Source organism: Poecilia latipinna, unplaced genomic scaffold, assembly GCF_001443285.1.
Source record: "Poecilia latipinna isolate Pla-1442-1.1 unplaced genomic scaffold, P_latipinna-1.0 Scaffold874, whole genome shotgun sequence".
Classification (NCBI taxonomy): Eukaryota; Metazoa; Chordata; class Actinopteri; order Cyprinodontiformes; family Poeciliidae; genus Poecilia; species Poecilia latipinna.
The window spans coordinates 248,665-269,476 of NW_015113490.1; the positions used below are offsets into that span (position 1 = coordinate 248,665).

At 39.5% G+C, this 20,812-nt stretch overlaps 1 protein-coding gene and 1 long non-coding RNA gene across 8 annotated transcripts in view; one reads left to right on the forward strand and one right to left on the reverse strand.

The window, feature by feature from the left end:
- The window catches only part of fli1 (Fli-1 proto-oncogene, ETS transcription factor), a 44,893-nt gene that overhangs the window by 17,064 nt on the left and 7,017 nt on the right, over positions 1–20,812 (forward strand). For 5 of the 7 annotated variants that reach the window (XM_015048321.1, XM_015048318.1, XM_015048320.1 and 2 more), the window contains 4 exons: positions 4,383–4,594; positions 4,836–4,990; positions 6,404–6,607; positions 14,500–14,568. In XM_015048321.1, the coding sequence (XP_014903807.1) occupies positions 4,383–4,594; positions 4,836–4,990; positions 6,404–6,607; positions 14,500–14,568 (640 nt within the window). The remainder of the gene's footprint in view (positions 1–4,382; positions 4,595–4,835; positions 4,991–6,403; positions 6,608–14,499; positions 14,569–20,812) is intronic. The other 2 variants (XM_015048319.1, XM_015048323.1) reach the window with 1 other exon arrangement.
- Positions 11,549–11,813, reverse strand: LOC106957101 (uncharacterized). The gene is made up of 2 exons (XR_001426890.1): positions 11,704–11,813; positions 11,549–11,634 (listed from the first exon to the last, which is right to left on the reverse strand). It is a non-coding gene; the product is annotated as an uncharacterized LOC106957101 (long non-coding RNA).

The following is a 20,812-nucleotide window of genomic DNA, read 5'->3' on the forward strand; positions in this document are numbered from 1 at the left end:
CCCCTCCCCCCCCCCCCCCCACAAAAAAAAAAAAAAAAAAATATATATATATATATATATATATATATATATATATATATATATATATATATATATATATATATATATATATATATATATATATATTTGTTTTATATATATATATATATATATATATATATGTGTATTCATTTATTTATTTATTTATTTATTTTTTTTTTTCTGGAGGTCAATATTACCTGTGCGATTATGGTAATATATGTTATAGTAATATCTGTTGGAGAAGAAACAAAAAAAATATCTATTCTTAAGCCTGTCACACACAGCCTGATTTTGGCTCTGGGGCTACAGTCTGTTTTGGTGCCGTACCAACACATGTTTCTTTTATGTGAACATTTTCTGTCTGAAAATATATCTATGCAATATCTAAATTACTATCCCTTAACTTTGAGGCTAAAACTCGGGATTGAGGTCCAATCTGGGTTTGTAGACATTTACATGTTTTAGCTGAGACTGGGAAGCTTTACAATGCGATCCTGAACTAATTTTAATTTAATAGATATTGGTGGACTCATTCTAAACAACGTGAAACTGTGAAAGTGGAAATTATATCTATATTGATCTCTGTATCTGGTTGAAAGGTGATAGGGTTGTGCGAAATCTGGACGAGACCTATAATTCCAAAAAATCTAGTTTCAGCATATTTTTTTTTTAAGCTAAACAAAGACACAGACTGAACAGCTTCAAATAACAAAATAAATGTTATTGGACATTCAGTCTTTGGAGCGATGCGCTGGGATTAAAGTCACAATCTCTCAATTTCCACACATACTGCTTTAATAATCCAGCTGTGCTTCATGACTGCAGAATTGAATTTGCTCTAAGACTGCATGTATGTAGTCAAGGATGTGTTTGTGACTTTCTTTTGCTGTCATTCTTGTAGATTTTTGTCTTACAAAAATTTGCCTCAGCAACATCTTGTCTGCACTGAGTCATCTCTCTGCTAAAATAGCAATTCAGTAAGTTTGCTATGAAGGTGCAAAGTTGCTGTCACCGTTTAAGTCTGTTGTAGTTCTGGTTGGAAATTGCACTCGTGACTTGCTCAACCCTGGCGACCTGTCCAGGTTGTGCCCCGCCTTCTTGCCAGTTGACCACTGGAGATAGGCACCAGGACCCCTTGCAATCCCAGGGATAAGCGTGTATGATAATGGATGGATGGAATGGGCTTACTTAACTTTATCTTACGCCTCTTATGACCCACATACTTTTTATATTATTATGTTAATATCACAGGAAATGAGATTACAACAGTCTAGTTTATGCATCACCATATGACAAGAAATGTGTAAAATTTTTGTTAAGCTTTCTGAGTTTTTTTGTTATTTACAGACCGAATTGTGGTCTTTATAGTTAATATTTAATTGTTTGGGATATAGGATGGATGGGTGGATGGATGGATGGATGGATGGATGGATGGATGGATAAACATTCTCATTCCAAAAGTAGTCGATATATTTACATCTAAACCTCCATTGTATGTAGACTTGACTCTCACTCATGTTTATATGATGTGCATGAAAAAAAAAAAAAAAAACATGAACTTTTTTTTTAAATGATCGTTGTGGTTGTAGCCAGCCTTTATAGATACAAAACGATGCCGTCTTGGAGAAATAAAATAAAATAAAATAAAAATAAATTAAACATTTTACTTCTATTTATTTTATAATTTATAAAAAAAGTTGACTAAAATCAGAAATGAATTGACATGCAGAGCTTTAAATGGATGGCTTTGATATTGTTTGTTTAAGAGTAGAGGAATTAGGAAGGGATGGAATGTTAATTTGTAGGTACAAAATGTCACTGAAATACACGTTGTAAAAAAGTAATTGCTTAAAAGTTGCTGTTGTTTGGCTTGAGGGTTAGGTTAGAGTTTGGGCTTTGATATCATTTTTAAATAGTTGGGTATTGGTTTTCTGCATGCAAATGCAACGGATGAAAACTCCTCACAATGATATGACATTTTCTTTAAGGACCCCTAAACCTCAGGACCACAGGCCAGTGCCCAAGTCACTCCTTTTTGAAGCTGACCCAAGTGACACACATCATAAATTATTGTCTGATGGTGTAGAGCAAACAGAAAAAAGGTGTAACTGCCTCTAGATTTCACAAGTAGCTGGTGTGTGTTCCTTAGAGATACTGGAGTAATCAGAATAGTGCTGTTTTTTCAGCTTTCCACAGTTACATGGGGTTGTTTCTATTTCAAAGCAATAAAAAAAACCCTGCTGCAATCTTAATAAACACAAACCACTTGCCAATCATGGCTCCAATTGTGGCAACTGATATGTCAGTGTAAATATAACGTGCAATAGTCAAAATAGTTTGCAAAGCTCTTATCAAGCTGTTATAAGACATTCCCTCACTCTTTTGCCCTTATCATCTGCAGACTAGCTGCTGTGTTCTGCTCAGATAGTGTGCCTTGGTGCCTTAATTCAGACCATGATGGATTCTCAGATGAAATCAGAGAAAAAAAAAAATACAAAAATGTTCAAGTGGTTATATATATTTCAACTTTTTAAAAACTGCTAATTAACCCGAAAGAATATGGTGTAAAAGGCATTCAATCTTATTTTTGTTTGACATAACCTAACAAGTTTGCCTTTTCCCATAAAAGAAAGTTATGAAAAGGTGATGTTCATGAAAGGTCAGCATTGAATTGTCAGTAACATCCAGAATCTATAATGTTTGAGATTTCAAATTGCTCAGAACCTAGACCACATCTCATAAGTTGTCACATATTTGTTTCAACTGCAGCACGGTTGCTTGAGTTAGCTGCTACTACCGAAAAAAGGAACCCAAACTAATATTTGTGTGCATTATTGTGCAAATAAATGTACCTGCTTTCTGTTGAGGTAAAAAAGTAAACACATGCATTGAAATGGGAAAACCCAGAAACTTGTGATCATGACTTTGCTTTCATAAACATTCTAGAGAATGGAATGGCTGCATGGTGGATCTATGAATTAATGAATTTCAAGTCACATCTTTCTCCCTGAAGCAACTATGTGGCATGCTGGAATGAAAAGAAAGTCAGTCCTCTGAGATCAGACACGTCTCCGTCTCTACTGTGCCATCAGATCCGATCAAATCCAGATGTGCATCAGAATCAAGCCTAATCCTCAGAGCCATATTGTTATGATTTCACTTAATATTTTTTCTTTATTGTTTTTTTTCTGTGTTTACTCTTCTAAAGATAATGTGAATAAATCAGTACTATGCAATAATAAGTGCAATAAACATTGTTTTAAGCATCTTTAAAACAATGACGTTTAAAGTCAAACCCATCAACTGCACAGCACAAGCTTCGGTTTTAAGACATTACGCAAGGAGCGCGTCTAAACCGCACGATGTCTTGGCCTGCTCTGCGAGTTTCTGCGTTTGTTTTCTTTAATAAACTGACATTGCTCCAGCAGCGCCGAAGCACAGGGGTCAGTGTAGCTGTGACCCCCCCTGCTTCTGTTGAGTCTTCAGCTGTGGAGGGAAGCCCAATGCACAGACATGATGCACACAGTCTGGCTCAACAGGGGATATGGATGTCCACATTAATCTGGAAAATAGACCTCTGATACCAATTTACGTATAAGGAATCATGGGGAGTTAGGTTAGAAGTAGATGACTTTTTTTTTAATATATTTTAGTTTTAGCTACAAGCATTTGCTAATTAATACTCACTGTACTTGTCAAATTATAATCTGAGTGGAACAAGAGTTCTGTAGCATCTTATCTAACAGCTTTGTGAGCATGACTGAAGTGATCTTAACATCAACAGGAAGCTACAGCCCTACATGAACTGTATACACAAACTACAGAGGATCCCAGACTGTGATATGACTCATAAGTGCACATAATTGGTGTAAACAAAAATACACAGGAGATTGGAAATTTAACTTCACATGTTGCAGGGAAGGGGCTTGAGCCTTATTTGCTGCCTATTGTGAATGTGAGGTCACATAATTGAGATGCTATATCTACCTTCTTATGTGTTTATCTTTTACCTCTTTCAAGATTATGACTTTTTGAGGCCGTTTGTGTCTATGGTTAGTTTACCTGTCAAAAAAATGAAGCAGACACTTGAGATTCTGACCAGGTGGTCAAAGGTAAGGGTTAAACGAGAAGTCTGTCAGTTTTGATTGCCAGTTGATCTCTCTATGCCTCTGTACTTCAAAACTGGTCATCTGAGTTGAGTTGATTATTGTTTTTGTTATTGGGAGGACCACCAAAACAAACAAACAAACAAACAAAAATACAAATTCTGATTCTGATTCTGTGCTGTCATATGAAATAATGTATTTTCTTATAAGTGAAAAGTAAGTTAAGTAAAACGTTTTGTTTGCCCACATTTACAGGAGGCGCTATCAGTGGTGAGTGAAGACCAGTCCTTATTTGAGCCTCCCTACGCTGCTGCTGCCCCTCTCCCCAAAACAGACATGACTGCATCTGGCACACAGGACTACAGCCAGACCCACAAAATCAACCCTTTGCCCCCACAGCAGGAGTGGATCAACCAGCCTGTGCGGGTCAACGTCAAGAGAGAATATGAGCACATGAACGGATCCAGGTATGAATACAATGACTTACTGTTCCTCTGATATTTCTTTTTTTTTTTTTCATTAAGAATCAGACACATCTGAACTTCTACTGTAATCATTTGACAGCTTTTAACATCTGACATATTTGAGCGGGGAAGCTTAGACCTTTTAATGTTTGATGCCAAATTCAATTGCTAGAAAGCAACTCAACACCCAAAATGTCTGCTGATAATGTTTCAACAGGTCCAAGTCTGATTTGTTTTTGTGCAGCAGGGAGTCTCCCGTGGACTGCAGTGTGGGCAAATGTAATAAGCTGGTCGGGGCTAATGACACATCTCAGATGACCTATGGGAGCTATATGGACGAGAAGAATGCTCCTCCCCCCAACATGACCACCAATGAGCGGAGAGTCATTGTACCTGCAGGTAGGCAAAGGGCATGCTTTATAGCTTATGGTTTGTTTAATCATTATTTATGTCATCGAGGTGAATGTGGATAATTTTATGCAGGAATATATTTATTAGTCAAATGACTTTTCAGTACATTTTAAAAGAACTATTCTGAATAAAATGGTTTCATTTCCAGGTGTTTGGTTGTTGGGTTACGGTTGGGGATTAAAACGAACATGGCAAATTATACGCTTAAGAGTTTTTTTCAGAACTTTCTCCCTTAAGTGAGCACTTTTGTGTGTTAAGCATTCAAGACATGTCTTGTGAGCCAACAACAAATTTATCTTAATTTATTAATAAAAAAAACCACATCAGTCAATTTGCACTATAGTACTTAGAATGAAGTGTTTTAGAAGCTGGAAATTGTAAGGCTGAATTTCATTTGATCAACACTGTGGTGTCCAATACACACTCAACAAAACTAGTAGAAAGGAAGAGGTTTTAACTGGCTGTTCTTAGAAAAGCTTACAGGAACTAATCATTCGTTCAATGATAATTATTTGAATGAATGTGTACTAACCTTAACAGAAGCAGCAGAAAGTATTAACATAGAACCACTCAAACAAAGAGTGTTTCCCTGTGTACTGCACCTAAAGATTCCTAAAGAGATTTAAATGATTTTTAAACTGCAAGTGTTGAAACCTTTGTAACTATGTCCATTTCATGCCTTATATCTTCAGGCACAAAACTGAGCTGCTTGCCACATATTGTCTATTTCCCTTTCTTCCAATGTATCGACTAAAATTCTACTTTGCTTCACATAATGGGTCTGTGACTCCAATATGTACAGGAGGTTACTCAGTTAATTTGACGAGTCCTCTTTCATATTACTGAACTGACAAATGGATACAAGAAACAATTACAACAATGTATAATACAACCATTTCAGAAACTATTATACAGTTGAGTTCAACTATGCATGAGATATGTATATTTTTAAGACAATTTATTTCTGTCTTTTTTGGAAGTACTGAAATATCTGCAGATATTTCAGTTTTTTTGTACATTTGCATGAAATGTTTTTTTTTTTGTTTTTTTTTTTGGGAAAAAAAGGAAGGTTAGAAGAGAAAGAAATGCAAAAACACGGGTACAAAATAGGGTTAAGAATTGGCAAAGGGCCAAAATAACCAATAATTGAATAGGGCTCACAACAAAGTGAGCCCTATTCATGTATCATGTATCACAGTATCATGTCTCAGAAGTAAGTTCTGAGACATGATACTGTGCTCCTGGGAGCCCCCTGCTGGTCTGGAGTCACTAAGCAGGAACAAGCTAACCTGATGTTTCAAACCATCTCTGTTTAAAACTTTCATGGTTCTCTTATTTGTGTGTTTATCTCTAAGCACTTCAGCCAATAAACTTCCACTCGCTCCTGTCGTCTTCCCACAGACCCATCACTGTGGTCTCAGGACCATGTGCGGCAGTGGCTGGAGTGGGCCATCAAGGAGTATGGACTGCTAGAAATTGACACATCAATGTTTCAAAACACAGACGGCAAAGAGCTCTGCAAGATGAGCAAAGACGACTTCCTCAGACTTACCACCCTGTACAACGCAGAAGTGCTTCTGTCTCATCTCAATTACCTCAGGGAAAGTAAGTGTGCATTGTAATCTTTGTGTGAGAAGTCAAAAAAGAAACAGAACAAAAAAAAAAAAAAATCAACAGGAATATGGGACAGTGAAGTATAAAATGCTCACTGTAAAAAAAAAAAATACTCCTGTTTGGTAGACGGATACAGAAGTACTTGGAAACAGTTAGAGAATCTTTGAACTCTTCTATTTGCATAAGGCTATTTGTGGACTGGTATCTATTTATGCCAGAAAATGAAAATCATTAAGTGAATGGTTTCTTTTCATTCATGTGTTTTCCTCATCTTTTAGACAAAGAGTGAGAATGAAAAAAAAAATAGTTTTTCCTTTCCAAGTCAACCCCGAGAGAGCAAATGATAGATATTATTTAGCCACTGAACTATACCAACAATGAACAACAGAATTGCTTTAGCTGGAACTCATTTCTCCGTAATGGTGCTCCATCTGTAGCAGAAATGTGGAAACCAAGACGGGTTTCTTTCCCCTCTCGAAGATAACCATCAACTACATCCCCCTTGCTACACTTTGCAGCGCCTTTATTCCACATGGTCCAACAAAAAAGATGAAGCCCAGGTGCATTGCCTCAGGAAGGCAGTTCGGCCTGTATGCTCAGCACAGCAAAGAACGTTGATCTGCAATTTTCAGTGGGGGCAAATAAATATGAGCCTCTTACCTTTGAAGAGTGCCTTGTTGTAATCCAGCTTCATATGTTTCCTTGGAGGAGCAGAGTCGGTTTTCTGAGGCTATATGCAAATTACGTTTTGATATAAGATGTAACATCTGGTGTGGCTGTGGTCTGAATACACATTAGTTCGTAGCTCAGAAATTTGGGTCCTGTTGCTCTGGACAGTGTGAGTTTTTTTTTTTTTTTTTTTTGTATTCTACTGCTGTTGCAAAATATCATGACAGCACATTGGGCGGGGTGACTGCTAGCTCCACTATATTTAAAATTTCTCGTCTAAAATTGCGATGGACCTTGATGTGATGTAATGGGAACTGTATTTTTTGGGTGTCAATGGTTTTCTCTATGCAGAGCATCTGGGGAGAGAAAGAAGGAGAGATGGCTAACATCGGTATAACGGGCTCATTGTGAGGCACTGTAGCGGGTGGATCTGTCTGACCGCTACTGGGCACACTCTGCAAAGCAGTTTTCATAATGGCCACTGACTGCAGGATTTAGACACCAGCTTTGGATTGCTGCATTGCAACCCTGCCCGTCATTGCTCTTTTTCTTTTTTTTTCTTTTTTTATTTAAACGTTGTGTGTTTTGGAGACAGAAGGGATGTCTTGGGGTTCCTGCTCACTTTCCAGTTGAAAATTACCTTGGATCCATTCCCACGAGTCAAAATGATGAATTCTTCCAAGTCAGGACTGAAAGACTCGATTTGAAGATAGAAAAACAGTTTATATTCTTTACACTAGGGGCCTAAGGAAAAAAGCCTTATTTATTAGCGAACTAATGTTTTACAAAATCCAAAACAAGACAAAGACTCTGATTTAGATGCTTAAGTAATTCTCATTTCTCCCCTCACAGCACAGACAAACAATATCATAACTGAGCCTTGTCCACAAAATAGACCTCTGGATTGAGTCATGAGCACTTGAGCTCAGGCAAGGTTCCAAAAGATGGAGAAAAAAAAGGGGGGGGGGAAGAAAAGGGGAGAGCAAAGCCAAATCCTGGAAATATTAGTGATTATAGATCATGTATGTCAAGCTCGGTCCCAATTTACTACTCTCAAATATTAGGCCCAATCCTCCTTCAAAAAATTGATGGTGCTATAATCATCATAATTTCATAAACATCTGTCTGTACCGTGTGTGCATTTGGTTAGATTTTTTTTGAACGTCTGATTAGCATTCCTCTCAGTCATTAGGACTCTTGGCAAATATACAGAGAAGAAACCTTTCCGCCCTATAGTATAGCATAACAAAACATTCCTGCCACGTCATGTGCTGGACCGTTCAAACACCCAAGCTCATTTGACCACGGGCACGAGTCGAACATCTGCCTGGGTACCCAGCTGTTGACAACAAACAGGGATAGTTGGCTGAATATTATTTTGGCCTCATTCTTAGTTACTTATTTGGATTTTTATAAGGCCCACACCCCCAATGTGCTTTCAATTTTGAGTGCAATTTGAGAATTTGTTCAAATTAGTCTGTCAGGGAGGGACCGTGGACTGTTTGCTTTATCGCACCCATGTAGGTCGGTTTGATACCACATGTGCTGGAAGCGGAGCAGAGCAGTAAACCTCAGACAACAAGAGACTGTATCTTCTGACAAGAAGAGAGCAGGGGCAGAATGAGAGAGGAGAAGCCAGATGGGACTAATAGCAAGAAAACTGCAAATTGATCAGATGAAATTCTTAAGCAGCATCAAAGTAAACACAAAATGAATGGTCAGCTCCATCACAGTTAACTGGTATGAAAAACAACAGCAGGTTTTAAGCATGAGAAAGTTATATGGCAGAAAATAAAAAAATAAAAAAAGTATTTCCAGTGCATGGAAATGGTTTGAAATGGCTGTGAATGAAAGCCAGTGGAGAGCAGCAATAGTTCTGTTTCCCAGCTGTCGCCTTTGCTTGTGTGCCTGGATGGATTTACAGCGAGGGAGTCAAGACTGAGAAGCAGAGGGAGAGGGAGAGTGATAAGTCTGGGCTTCTTGCACCGCTGCTGCTGTTCACTTCAGAGTGGGGTGGAGGGGGGACATTCTCAAGCCCTCAATAGTTTATACAGACCATAAACATCTGGGCTCGCAGGCTGAGTAGGGAAAAAGGAGGTCTGGAGAGTTCACTCTCTCTCCCCACAATGTCTCCCTCACAACAATTTTATTGAGCTCCCCTTGCATTAGTTCTTTCTATTGGCAGATTATCACTGTTGTGGAGGGGTTCAGCAGCCTGGCTGTGAGCCCTGTACTGTTAGCTGTCTGCTGTCAGCCACCATAACAAAGCAGTCTGTGGCTACTCACTTGCCTCCTGGAGCTCAGGAATTAATATGCATTAGCATTAGCATAAATGGATGTGGAACATATGCTGACGGCCTTCAGGAGAGGTGAGGTGGATTACCCACAGTGTTTCGTCTTACAGCCTAGTTGTTTGAATGCTGATATAAACAATCTTTGCTTTAAATTAGTCTCTGCCTTCCGAGTATTAATACCTTTCTCACGTTTTGTCAAGCTACAGCCCCACCGTTTATGTACTTTCTTTGGCTTGTATGTCATACAGGTGGGTCACGATTGGATATCACAAGCAAAATAATACAGGTGAAAAAGGTGAATTTGTATTGATCCACTGGCGCGTTCACTGTGTGTTGCAGTGTGTAGAGGTAGATGGTCTTGTTGTGATAGTTTGGCAAGTTCAGCCATGTTCTCTCTCTCAACACTTCTGAGGCCTTCTCAGAACAGAACTTTTCATACTGAGATGAAATTACCTAATTACCACACATAATTTTTATTTTCATGTCAGTTACGTGGCAGTCTTTTTAGTACCTTTTTAATTAAGTTTGTGGTGTTAATAGGACAAAATGTAAAAAGTATAAATGCTATGAGTTGGTCATATCATGTCATATAAAGTTGTTACTGTAGCCATTGAAGGTTTTTCCAGATATTCAGGGTCAAAGATGAAAGGTCGTATATTGCGCATCGGTTTGCAGCCATTTTGACGTGTATAAAGTGCAACATTGAGTTGGGGACTGTGACCATCAACAGCTTATCTGAATTTAAAGTGACAACCCCCCCTAACAAAGCTAAATTTGAAAGAAGCTCAAAAAAAGTCAGAAATTAGCTAATTAAGTCTCATTATCTGAGAATGAATGTTTGTACAAAATGTCATGATCATGTTTTGTATAGACCATAGACCTATACTAACTTGTTCAAGGATTACAGGCGTCCTTTAGCATAAGTTTTGAAAGGAAGCAGCGTGGAGGGATGGGAGACAGATTTGGCTGATTTGGCTTCAACCCAATAATGTTTTTGTTTCAGAGCTTGACAGTGTGTGTTTAACCATATGGAGAGAAGTTTATGTACCACACCCCCAATATATGTCCTTCTTCTGCACTGATATTTCTTGCTACCATTTCCTTGTCCTTCAATACACTTTCTTTAGGAGTTCCACAAAATATTCTAGGAGTCCAATTTTTTTTGAATTTTTTTTTTTTTTTTTTTTTTATAATTGAACAAAAGAGATGCTTCAACAAATTTTACTACCTGGTTTATTTTGCATAGTATTTAACTTGGAAATATGTAGATGATGTCAAAATTTATTTTGAACTCTTCTAAATGAAGCCTAGGTAATGTACATGCATGGTTGAGAACCAAGGGTTTATAGATTCAAACACTTCACTGTTTCACTTTTACCAAATCTGTGTAGTGTTTTAAGAGGGGGGAAAGCTGTGTTAAGGATAACTGATGACAAAAATAAGTAACTATTACTCAACAAGCTGTAAACACTTGTATTTGTTAAAGTGTGCAGTCTTTTGGAATCCTCCTATAGATTACTTTTCAAATTGCAGGTTTGTGCATTTCAGTGTCAGCTTATTGCTGCATACTTATTTAAGACAAAGGTTGAGGATCTGGGAAGAAAAGTTAATATATTCCCTGCAGCAGATTATTCTCTTGCCGTCTTCATTTAGTATGAATGACTTTAGTTCAAGCCAACAGATTCTCCAAGACCAAAGAGGACTTATGACTTTTTAGAACTTCTTCAACCTTAATTATTCACATAAGAAATTAAGGTAGGAGGTGGTGCACCACTAATGACCTTCCTGTCTGAAACATGTTCTGACAAAAGTATATAAAGCATTTCCAGTCTGAGTAACTGTTTGAAAATGTTATCGCAATTTTAACCGACACTTTTTTTGTTGAATGAAACACTGGTTTTTCTTTAGTCTGATCTGAATGCCATGTTCGGCTTTAACCTTCTGACCCACATGCAAAAACAAGTCCGAGTAAAGGTATGGGTTTTATTTTCTTGAAAAAATAGACAATTCTCCTTGATCCTTCCGGGAGCGGTTGTGTTGTGCAATCGGAGGTGCCTGGAATGAGAGCGGGGTCACTGGTGGGCCAAAATGAGGTGATCAGCGATGCAATATGGAACAGCTTACTTTAGAATGGTTCTGGTTGAAGCGTGGGGGAATGTGCCCAAGGTCCAGTGTGGAGAATGGTTCACGGAGGTTCCTGAGACAAGCGTGAGGATGGTGATGACTGGGAGCTAGAGAATCGATTGAGTGGTACGGAGGGAGCAGTGGGCAGGCAGACTTGCAGGTAAGATCCACAGCAGGAGAAAACAATGGAACTGATCCAGTTGGAAAAATCCAGAGACTGACCTAGAGACAGCAAACACAAGGACTATGAAACCACTGGAAAATACTGAAGTGACGGATCAAAAACCGGTACTGTAGACTATAAGAGACGGCTAGGGAGACTACCGGTGCACGTTAATCATCCAGCACTGAGTGAAGGTTCTGCTGCTCCTTTATCTCCAACACTGATGAGGCTGATGAGATCCACCCGTGTAGGCTGCCCAGGTTCTTCACCAAGATCTGTGCTGGAAAAGATGCATCACTCCCACTCAACACACATACAGGAACCCTGACACTGAAAGCTTTACATGTTTTTTTTCTAAATACATGATTCACAGGGGATTATCATTGGTGGCGCACTAATTTATCCAATTTCTTCATTGGATAGTTATGAAGCTTTAAAGGTTCATGAAATAGTTGTTTCACAAGCAGCTAAGGCATTTTTGAGAGTGTAGTTGTTTAAGATGGTGGAAATCATCCTCAGTATTTTTCCTGTGCTAGCTGCTTATAAACTTTTAACAGAATCTCTTTTGAAAATCCTGAACTATCCCTTTAAATCCACTTCTTATCCTATGCTTTTGCAGAAAAAAGTTTAGCTAGAATAGCAGAGATGAAAACACTATAGCCAAGTTTGTAATAAGGCTGCAGAAAAAGCAAGCAGTGTGTGTGAAAATATTGAATTATGATCTTGGTTTTGCCAGAGGCTTTTCTTGAACTAGTAAAAGAACATCATTACTTTTTCAATATGTTATACATATTTGAGTAATAGCCTTGGCATTTAATGTATTTCCCACCTTAAGGCTGGTATAAATGGAGTTTTGTCCTTCGGCGCTTAAATGATGGCTGGAGCCAATTTACCCTATGTGAGGTGGTAAGGGCTTCAACACTGGGAAATGTCCACTACATGTTTAGAATAATGGCATCATGTAGTATCACAGATTAGACACTGTGTGCCTTCTATAGGAGCTGTGCAATGCAATGCAAAATTAGATTTGAGAAACATTATTCTCATTGTGAGCGTGTCAAATTGGAAAGCAAGAATTTTGAAAGACCCATCAGTCAAAGGAAGGGGAGAAAAGCAAATTGTTTGTGGATGTTATGTAATCTAACAGACTCTGAACAGATGTGACTGAAGACACGAAGAGAGAGCGAGGGTTTCAAAGGCTGTCCGGTTCTCCCGTCATGCTGTCAGATTACCAAGACATGTTTGTTTTCTGAAAGAGGAAGAGGCAGTGCAAATAAATAGGCAGCGCAGCCAACTTTTCCCCTCGCCGAGCAGTCAGCTGTGGCCTCTCCCCCCTCTGTCTCATTCACTCTCACTCTCAGCCGTGCGGCGGTCCTGAATTTCTCTGTGGGATGGTTTGAGGTTTTCTCTGCAATGCTGTCGGTTTGCCTGTCTGGGTCAGCCCACATATGTGGCGCACAGTAGGAAAAGGGTTAATGGTCCTTTCCTTCTCCTTTCCCTTCCCTTCCCTGCCCATCTGTTCCGTCTTTTCTCCCTTACTCTCATTCCAAAGACACTGCTTTGGTGGCTCATTTGCCCGGGTGTGCTTACACTGAGCGTGTGGAATTATTTTTGTATGGGGAGCTGCGTTTGATTGGTGAGGAGGGACCCTTCCCCATACAATAGCTCCCCTGTTCTAAGGCCCCCAGCTTTCTAAACTAGACCCAGACCCTTGGGGGTGCCATGGAGTAGGTAGAACAGGGAGGGGTAGGGTATGGGGAGGTTAAAATGCATCTGTGGAGAACCCCACTCTTTCACCTCTGCAGTCACCCCCTAAAAAAACAGACTCCTAGCCCTCTGCAGCAGGCCTCTTTACCGGCAGCAGCACACACTATCCTGCATCACATCTCAAGAAAACTGCCTGTTCCAATGGGGATTTTAGTCCCATTTGTACTCGAGGTTGCCTTTCATATCGCTCCATTCAGAAAGGGTATCCTTCCCATGCTCAGTCATCTCAGTGTTAATTTTTGGCTTGCACTCACTTCGCAGTAACTGCCCTTGTGTTTTCTCTGTGGATTTTTTGGGTCTGTTTTTCCACTCGCTGATTTATGCCTCAGGGCAGCTAAAATTAAGAGAGCATTTTGGTGCCGCCCAGGGTGCCTGTGTAAGTGGAGGAATGTGGCGCAGAGTTCTGCTCCATAAGGTGAAGTGAATAGGCTGCCATATGAGGACTCTTGCCTCCCAGGAGGAGTAGTTGTACTGGAAAACGCTCAGAGGCTCTGAGGGGGTTTTCTTTACATTTTTAAGGACCTCAAATCTGGGCTGCATTTGACTTACTCTGGGCTAGATTTACTTAGTGCAAACACTTTTTTATGTTATTTTCTAACGAAAAGCAAGAAATGAGGGAGATCATATGAAATGGATCTGAGATTTTTGCTGCCACCTGCTGGCAACGCTGTCATACGTTTCCATGCACAGTGGCTGTTTAAATGTCCAAAACATTTTGAAGCTAAAATGCAGGGTTTTGTTTAAAAAAAAAACAAAAAAAAAACTCCACTACATGTTTGTCTGTTTCTTTTCCTGTGTTTTAAACACCTGAACTTTTAATCACAGTGAAATAAGCCGATTTCAATGTGTATCTTCTCATTTCACAGGTAGCTCATCATTATCCTACAATACGCCATCTCACACCGACGCATCACCACGTTTGGCTGCCAAAGAAGGTACGAAGGTTTTTCTACTTCTATTGCCATAGATACTGACCTGCTATCTAATTGTGCATGTGACGTGGTAGAGGGAAGTCCTGTGCGGCTGATATTTATAGAGAAATGGATTCAGCGGGTTAGACAGAGTGTCAAACATTTTTTATTTGGGAATTCAGATCACAATTCCTGCCAGTGTGAGTGATGCAAATAAAAGCACAAAAACACAAAGCACTGCACACTTTGGAAAACAGCCCACTCACCAGAACCAAAGCGTATGCAATGGCTGATTGCAAAGGACAAAGCTCCAGGCAGGTGCAGCTTTTGTGTAGCTGAGGTGATACGAGCCAGCAGATTGTGCTATTCAAGACAGCTACCTGAATGCTATGACAACACAGCGAAGCTCGGAGATGGAATAACAGAACAGCGCTATATTAACAAACTAGGCAAGAACAGAGTGCTGATTAGTTTTTTCCACAGCAACAAAGGGGCACAAACAGACTTCAAATGCGGTGATTATTCGAAGGAGGGCCTGTGAATGAGGCTGTTTACTGGAGGAGCAGGCGTCGCAGACAGGTGCTGAAGCAACAATGTGTGCTTATCGTACATGACAGACGAGACTGGACGGCTGCCCCGTATCAAGCTGGAGTGGAAACGAGTGGATGTGCATGACTGACTAAATGGTTGAAGAGACTCAGTTTGTAATATGACAGAGTGTGTATTATATGTTGTATTTTTGACCCATCTAAACCTTAACAATACAGTTTGGCGAGGATGAGCTTTATCTGCAATGTTTGCGGAACTCAGGTTGTGTTAAGAATAAGCAATTTATTTCTTATAAATGTGGCACGGAACAGCAAAACCTGGAATAGAGCAGAAACAGAGGAGAAATAACATAAACACCATCATTTTCTGAGGAAATTTTGACTAAACCACCCCATTCTTTAAACAGTAGTTTCAGATTTTTCAAACAGGTAAACTTTGTGTTTGAACACAACTTGTTTACAGAGTAAATCTGAGCTGTTTCAGGGTGTGGAGGAGACCCATCACGGATGTCACTTGTTCAGTCGTTAGTTATCCTCTTACATGTGATCAACAGAAATCAGTCTGACCCCAGATTAGATCAATTCTTGTGATATAGGTAAGCTGATAACTCAGAAACAAAGGAGTACATTTCTGAAGTCTAAAATGACTCAAGCCTCAGATATTTTGTACCAGTTTTAGTAAGTATTGTATATCATATGTTCAAACTCCATTACTTTAGAATTATACTGTTTCATTCCTCAATAGTGGTCTTCATAGTGTTCATGTTGACAGCTTGGTATTATCTTGCTGATCAGTTTGATCCAGTTTATGAGACATTGTCATGAGTTATTGCTTGGCATGTCTTTTGCAAGGATATATAAAGGACAACTTGTCCTTTTCAAATCACCATTTCGCTTCTAACATGACAACTTCATCAAGACAGATTTTAAAATCTAGATTTATGCCTGCCGCAGATTGCAACAGGCAAGCTGATGATAGCCGAATACTTTTCTTTCTTTCTTTCTTTTTTTACTGCAGCAGTCAGCAGGCGACAGGTGGGCTACACCCTCAGTCCATCGCAGGGCAACACCACATTAAAACCTTTACATATATTTTTGGAGTGCTGGTTATTTCCATTTTCTGTAGTTCTTCAGAACTGAGTGTCTATTTGCTTTGTCCTGCCTTTTTCTACATTTGAGTTGTGCAAGCTACTTTCCTCCTCGAGCGAGATTTTTATTCATCAACACGTCATTGACGGCATTCAGACAACTCCACGTTTGAACATGCAGTTCACTTTAGTTCAGTACCAATTCACTACAAACGTCATCTTGAGACACATAGAGAAAGTCATTTCAATTCAATCACACATGCATTCCAATTGATCCTAGTTATTTTTCCGATATGGATCATTTCGATCTGATCCTTGGTTAAAGATAAATTATTTTAAGGTTTTTTTGTTTTTTCTTTGAACCCCAGTTTATCGATGAGATAATCTGATTCGTACCTTATAAGCAAGCAGGAATACAGACATTTCTTTGTTAAGAAAATATGACCATTTGCCCAATCCAAAAGCAGCAAGATACAAATATAATAAATGTTTTGTCTGGCTGAACTGTTTTAAAAATGACTTCTGGAGTATGTATTGTTTTACAAAACAGAGATGCAAACCTCCTTTTCCTCTACAACACATAAACCAAGTTAGGAAAACAAACAACTTCTTTGGTTTTTAAACAATATATTTTTTATGTTTGAAAAAATATATTGTGTTATTTTTATGTTTTTATTTATTTATTTTTTTGCTAGTTCTTCTGTAGCTGTTTTCAAAATGTTTTAGAATGAGTCAAGCCCAGTTCAGAATGACTGTTCCTTTCCTCTTGATGGCTTTTCACCCTCCAAACATTATTTTGTGCTGACACAACTGGAATAGGAACAGGCTAAATATCTGAAAAAAAAAAAAAAAAAACAGAATTTACATCGGCTATAGAGTGTCACCACCAGAGACGAGAAAAAGGACTGCAATAACACTGATAGTCTCACTCACAGGATGAAGAGCCCTATCAAGGCAGGAGCAGAGGAAATACTAGCTCTGATAAGTGTCAGAGAATGCCTTCTGCCTCTTTCTCTATCTGACCCTGTGGTCAGAGTTACCCGGCTGTGGACTTGTTCTTGCGCAGCTTCAACCTAATAGACCAGTGGGTAGGCCAGATAAGATTCTGCTCTGTCACCCCCTGACCCTGGTCTTCCTGGTTCTCAACGGCAGGTATTTAGACTGGCAGGAACACTGGATCACTCCCTTCGAGAGCATTTCCCTTTCATGAGAGGCGATTGCTATAATGGGCTCCTGTAACACTGACTCTGCCCTTAGCTGTGAGCAAAGACCCTGGCCTAAATGTCACCCCGTGGCATTAAAGGAGCTCATATTCCTATAACATTTTTTTTTTTTTTTTATACTGAGGGAACAATAATCTGGTGTCCTATTTGTGCCTTTTTATTTAAACCAGTAACAAAAAACTGATGCAGTTGTATGTTACTGTGGTGCAAATTCTTTAAAAATGTGAAACAACATAAAGAAGATAAAATTCCAACTTGGTAAGTTTGTGACTCAACAATAAATGATGCCTTACTTCGGCAGAACCTGTTGTAAGTGTCTGTGCAGACGAGCGCTGCCAGATGTTCGCATTCATATTGCTTTGTGCGAACAGCCAAATACCATTCAGGCTCTTTGGGGTAGAGTAAGCACAAGTATACGGCAGGAGACAACCCTTAATCTGCACCAGATTCTGCGGTGTAAAAGGCAATGTTATGAATAAAAGAGAGCATATAAAACACGGAATGCAGCAGCTATGAAAGAATCTGTGAGTGAGTGTGTGTGTGTGTGTGTGTGCGTGTGTGTCAATGTGTGTATTTACGGTCTCTGTCTACTATTTTCTTGTGGACGGGTGTGCATATCTGTGGCCAGGTTTCCTACATGTCTTGGCAGGATGTTCCAGCATGTTTTTAAAGGTTAATACAGTATAGAAAGTGCTGAAGAAGTCAATCATTTTCACAACTCGTTCACACACTTTTAGTTCCATTATTTGTTTTATCAAGAAGATCAGTGTATGCTTTCTAAAAACTACAAGATCACAATTCACTTTTGTAAAGACACTGTTAAAGGATTAAAGGCAAAATTATCATTATGTGTAGGGGCTCTCATGCAGTACCTTGCATTGATTTCCTTATACTTTAATACACCTTTTCACATTTTGTTACTTTATAACAATACACTTTAATGTATTTAATGTCTTTATGTGATAGATCAACACAAAGTTTTCTAAAATGACAAAGAAACCTGTCAAGAAAAGGCCATACAACTTAACTGATAGGTCAGGCAAGCAGAGTAGGAAAGCTTCAGAGAAGCAACCATAAGACCCATGGTATCTCTGGAGGAGTTGTAAAGATCCACTGCTCAGATGGACAATTTTTTACATAGAATAATAATCAGTCCAGCAGTTCACAAATAGGCCTTTGTGGAGGAGTGGCAAGAATAAATTGATACGATTTTTTTTTTTTAATTCCGGTTTTTCTCAAACCATATATGGGATGCCAATTAATCACATTATGTCTCTTTGGAAACTAGTAGTACACATCGCCCTAACACCCTCTCCTTAGGAGGAAACACGGTGGTGGAAGCATCATGCTGTGAGCACAATGTGTTTAACAGGGACAGGGAAGTTGGTCAGGACAAGAGACCTAAACCCATTTGAAAAAAAATATCCCTTCAATTTAAGTTCAGTCTGAGCTTCAACTCTTTTGTGAAGGATAAAAAAAGGTCCTTCCACTCCCACTTCAAAGTGTTTTCTCCTCAATTGGCTTACATATTCTGTTCACATTGTGGCTAACTCCTTTGCTTTTCCGTCATTCTCTTCTTCTGGCTCTGTCTTCTCACAGATGGTTTTTAAAGCACCTGTATTATGGGTATTAAAACAGTTTAGCCTGTCTGGGTCTCTCTCTCTCCTTCTGGCTCAAATTCACTGTTAAAATCAGTCCATGACTCAACTCTAACTTTGCTCTCTGTCTCAGGCGCTGTCTCACTCTCACGGCTTGGTTGCTCTTTCTTCCTCTCCCTCTATCTCTCTCCTTATCTTTCTTCTTCACTCTCTGTGTCCCTCTGTCTCAGTCTTCTCCTCTCTGTAGAGCACTTAGGTCTTGTTTTGACTAACTGATCCAGCAGTTGAAGTCTCCCAGGAGCATGCACCACACCCCAGACCAGAGTGGAAACTGGCGCGAGTTGCAGTCAGAGCGAGGCCTGGAAAAATGAAGGCAGAAGCAGGGGGTGGGGGTTTGTACAGGGTGGGGATGAGGGTGATCTCTATACGTATTTTTTTGTGCTTGTGTTTTCACAGTTGTCCCCTCACACAATCACTGGGGCTTGGTATTTCATGCATCCGTGGCTCTTTCCTCCTTCTGCAGTTTCACTTCTACTTCCCTACCTTTCACACAACCGAGTGCGTGTAGAGTTGAGGGCCTCTGTAGGTTTAAAAATTTAATTATACAAACATAATTGGAATATTGGGTTATTATTATTATTTTTTTTTACATGCTTACTTGAGACACAGAAATCATTTCTGGAACTCCCTCACAGTTTCTTGAATGTGTGAAACAAACGAGCATCCCACCCCCCCTGCCCATACCAGACAGTAGCTATTTATGCTGCCGCTGTTTTCTTTTCAAATTCCAGAGTTACATTTTGTCTGACTCAGTGGTTTTTCATTACTTTGCTCTCTTTCATGACTTTTTTTTTTCATACACTTTATTATCTGTCTGCGTCTCACCGTTTGGGATTTCTTCACCTTCCGTCTCATCTCCTCTGTCTCTACCCCACAAACACCTAACCCCTCTCGGCAGCACAGGTAGCCCCCGTTGGGAGATTTTCTTTTGCGGGGTGATGGGGATTGGTTGGCGGGGGTGAGGTGTGGTGGAGGTGGTGGGGAGGTTTGCTGGCAGTGAGCAGAGGGGAAAAAAGGGCCAGTAAAACAAAGAGAGGTTGTCTGCAGGAGAAGCAGGCAGGAAACACAAGTCTCCTAGGACTCTCCCCCAGTCGCTGGTCTTTGGCTATCCTGTAGGCCCACACCAGATTGAACCTGACAGCCCCTCTAAACCGCTGCAGCATTCTTGCTATTTGTCCCTCCTCTACCTCTTTTTTTGTGTTTCGGCTATGTAACCCTTTCTTCTTTTTTTCTTTTTCTCTGAAAGCATATCCTTTCTTTAACCTTTTATGTGAGCTGTCACTTGTCTGGACCTTCACTTTTTGTTCACCAACTCAATTCATATGTGGAGTCGCACACGCCAGGAATAATCTCTCTTGTCAGCAGATATTGGAAGAATGGCTTCTCAGCTGAAGCACTGAGGAGGGTTAAAAGTTAGAAAGCATAAGAACTGTCAAGAAGACTCGGAGGTCTCCAAGCAGCAGGAAACTTTTGCATATATTCTGCTATTAAAGAAAGGAAATTTCGATATACTTGATGTATTTTATATAGTAATTTAGAGTTTAATCCTGGAATGAATAATTCAATAAGTTAACTGACAAAGTTAAAGAATCCAATATTTTATTAAAAATGTTATTATACAATAATCCACATGAGGGCAGTATTGCTTTGTGTGAGGAATAGTCGAAACAGGAAGACATGATACCCGTTTGTCACCAGTGTTAATAGGTTAAAATGAAAGCTCAAATGTGCTTTTTTTGTGGTAAATCCTC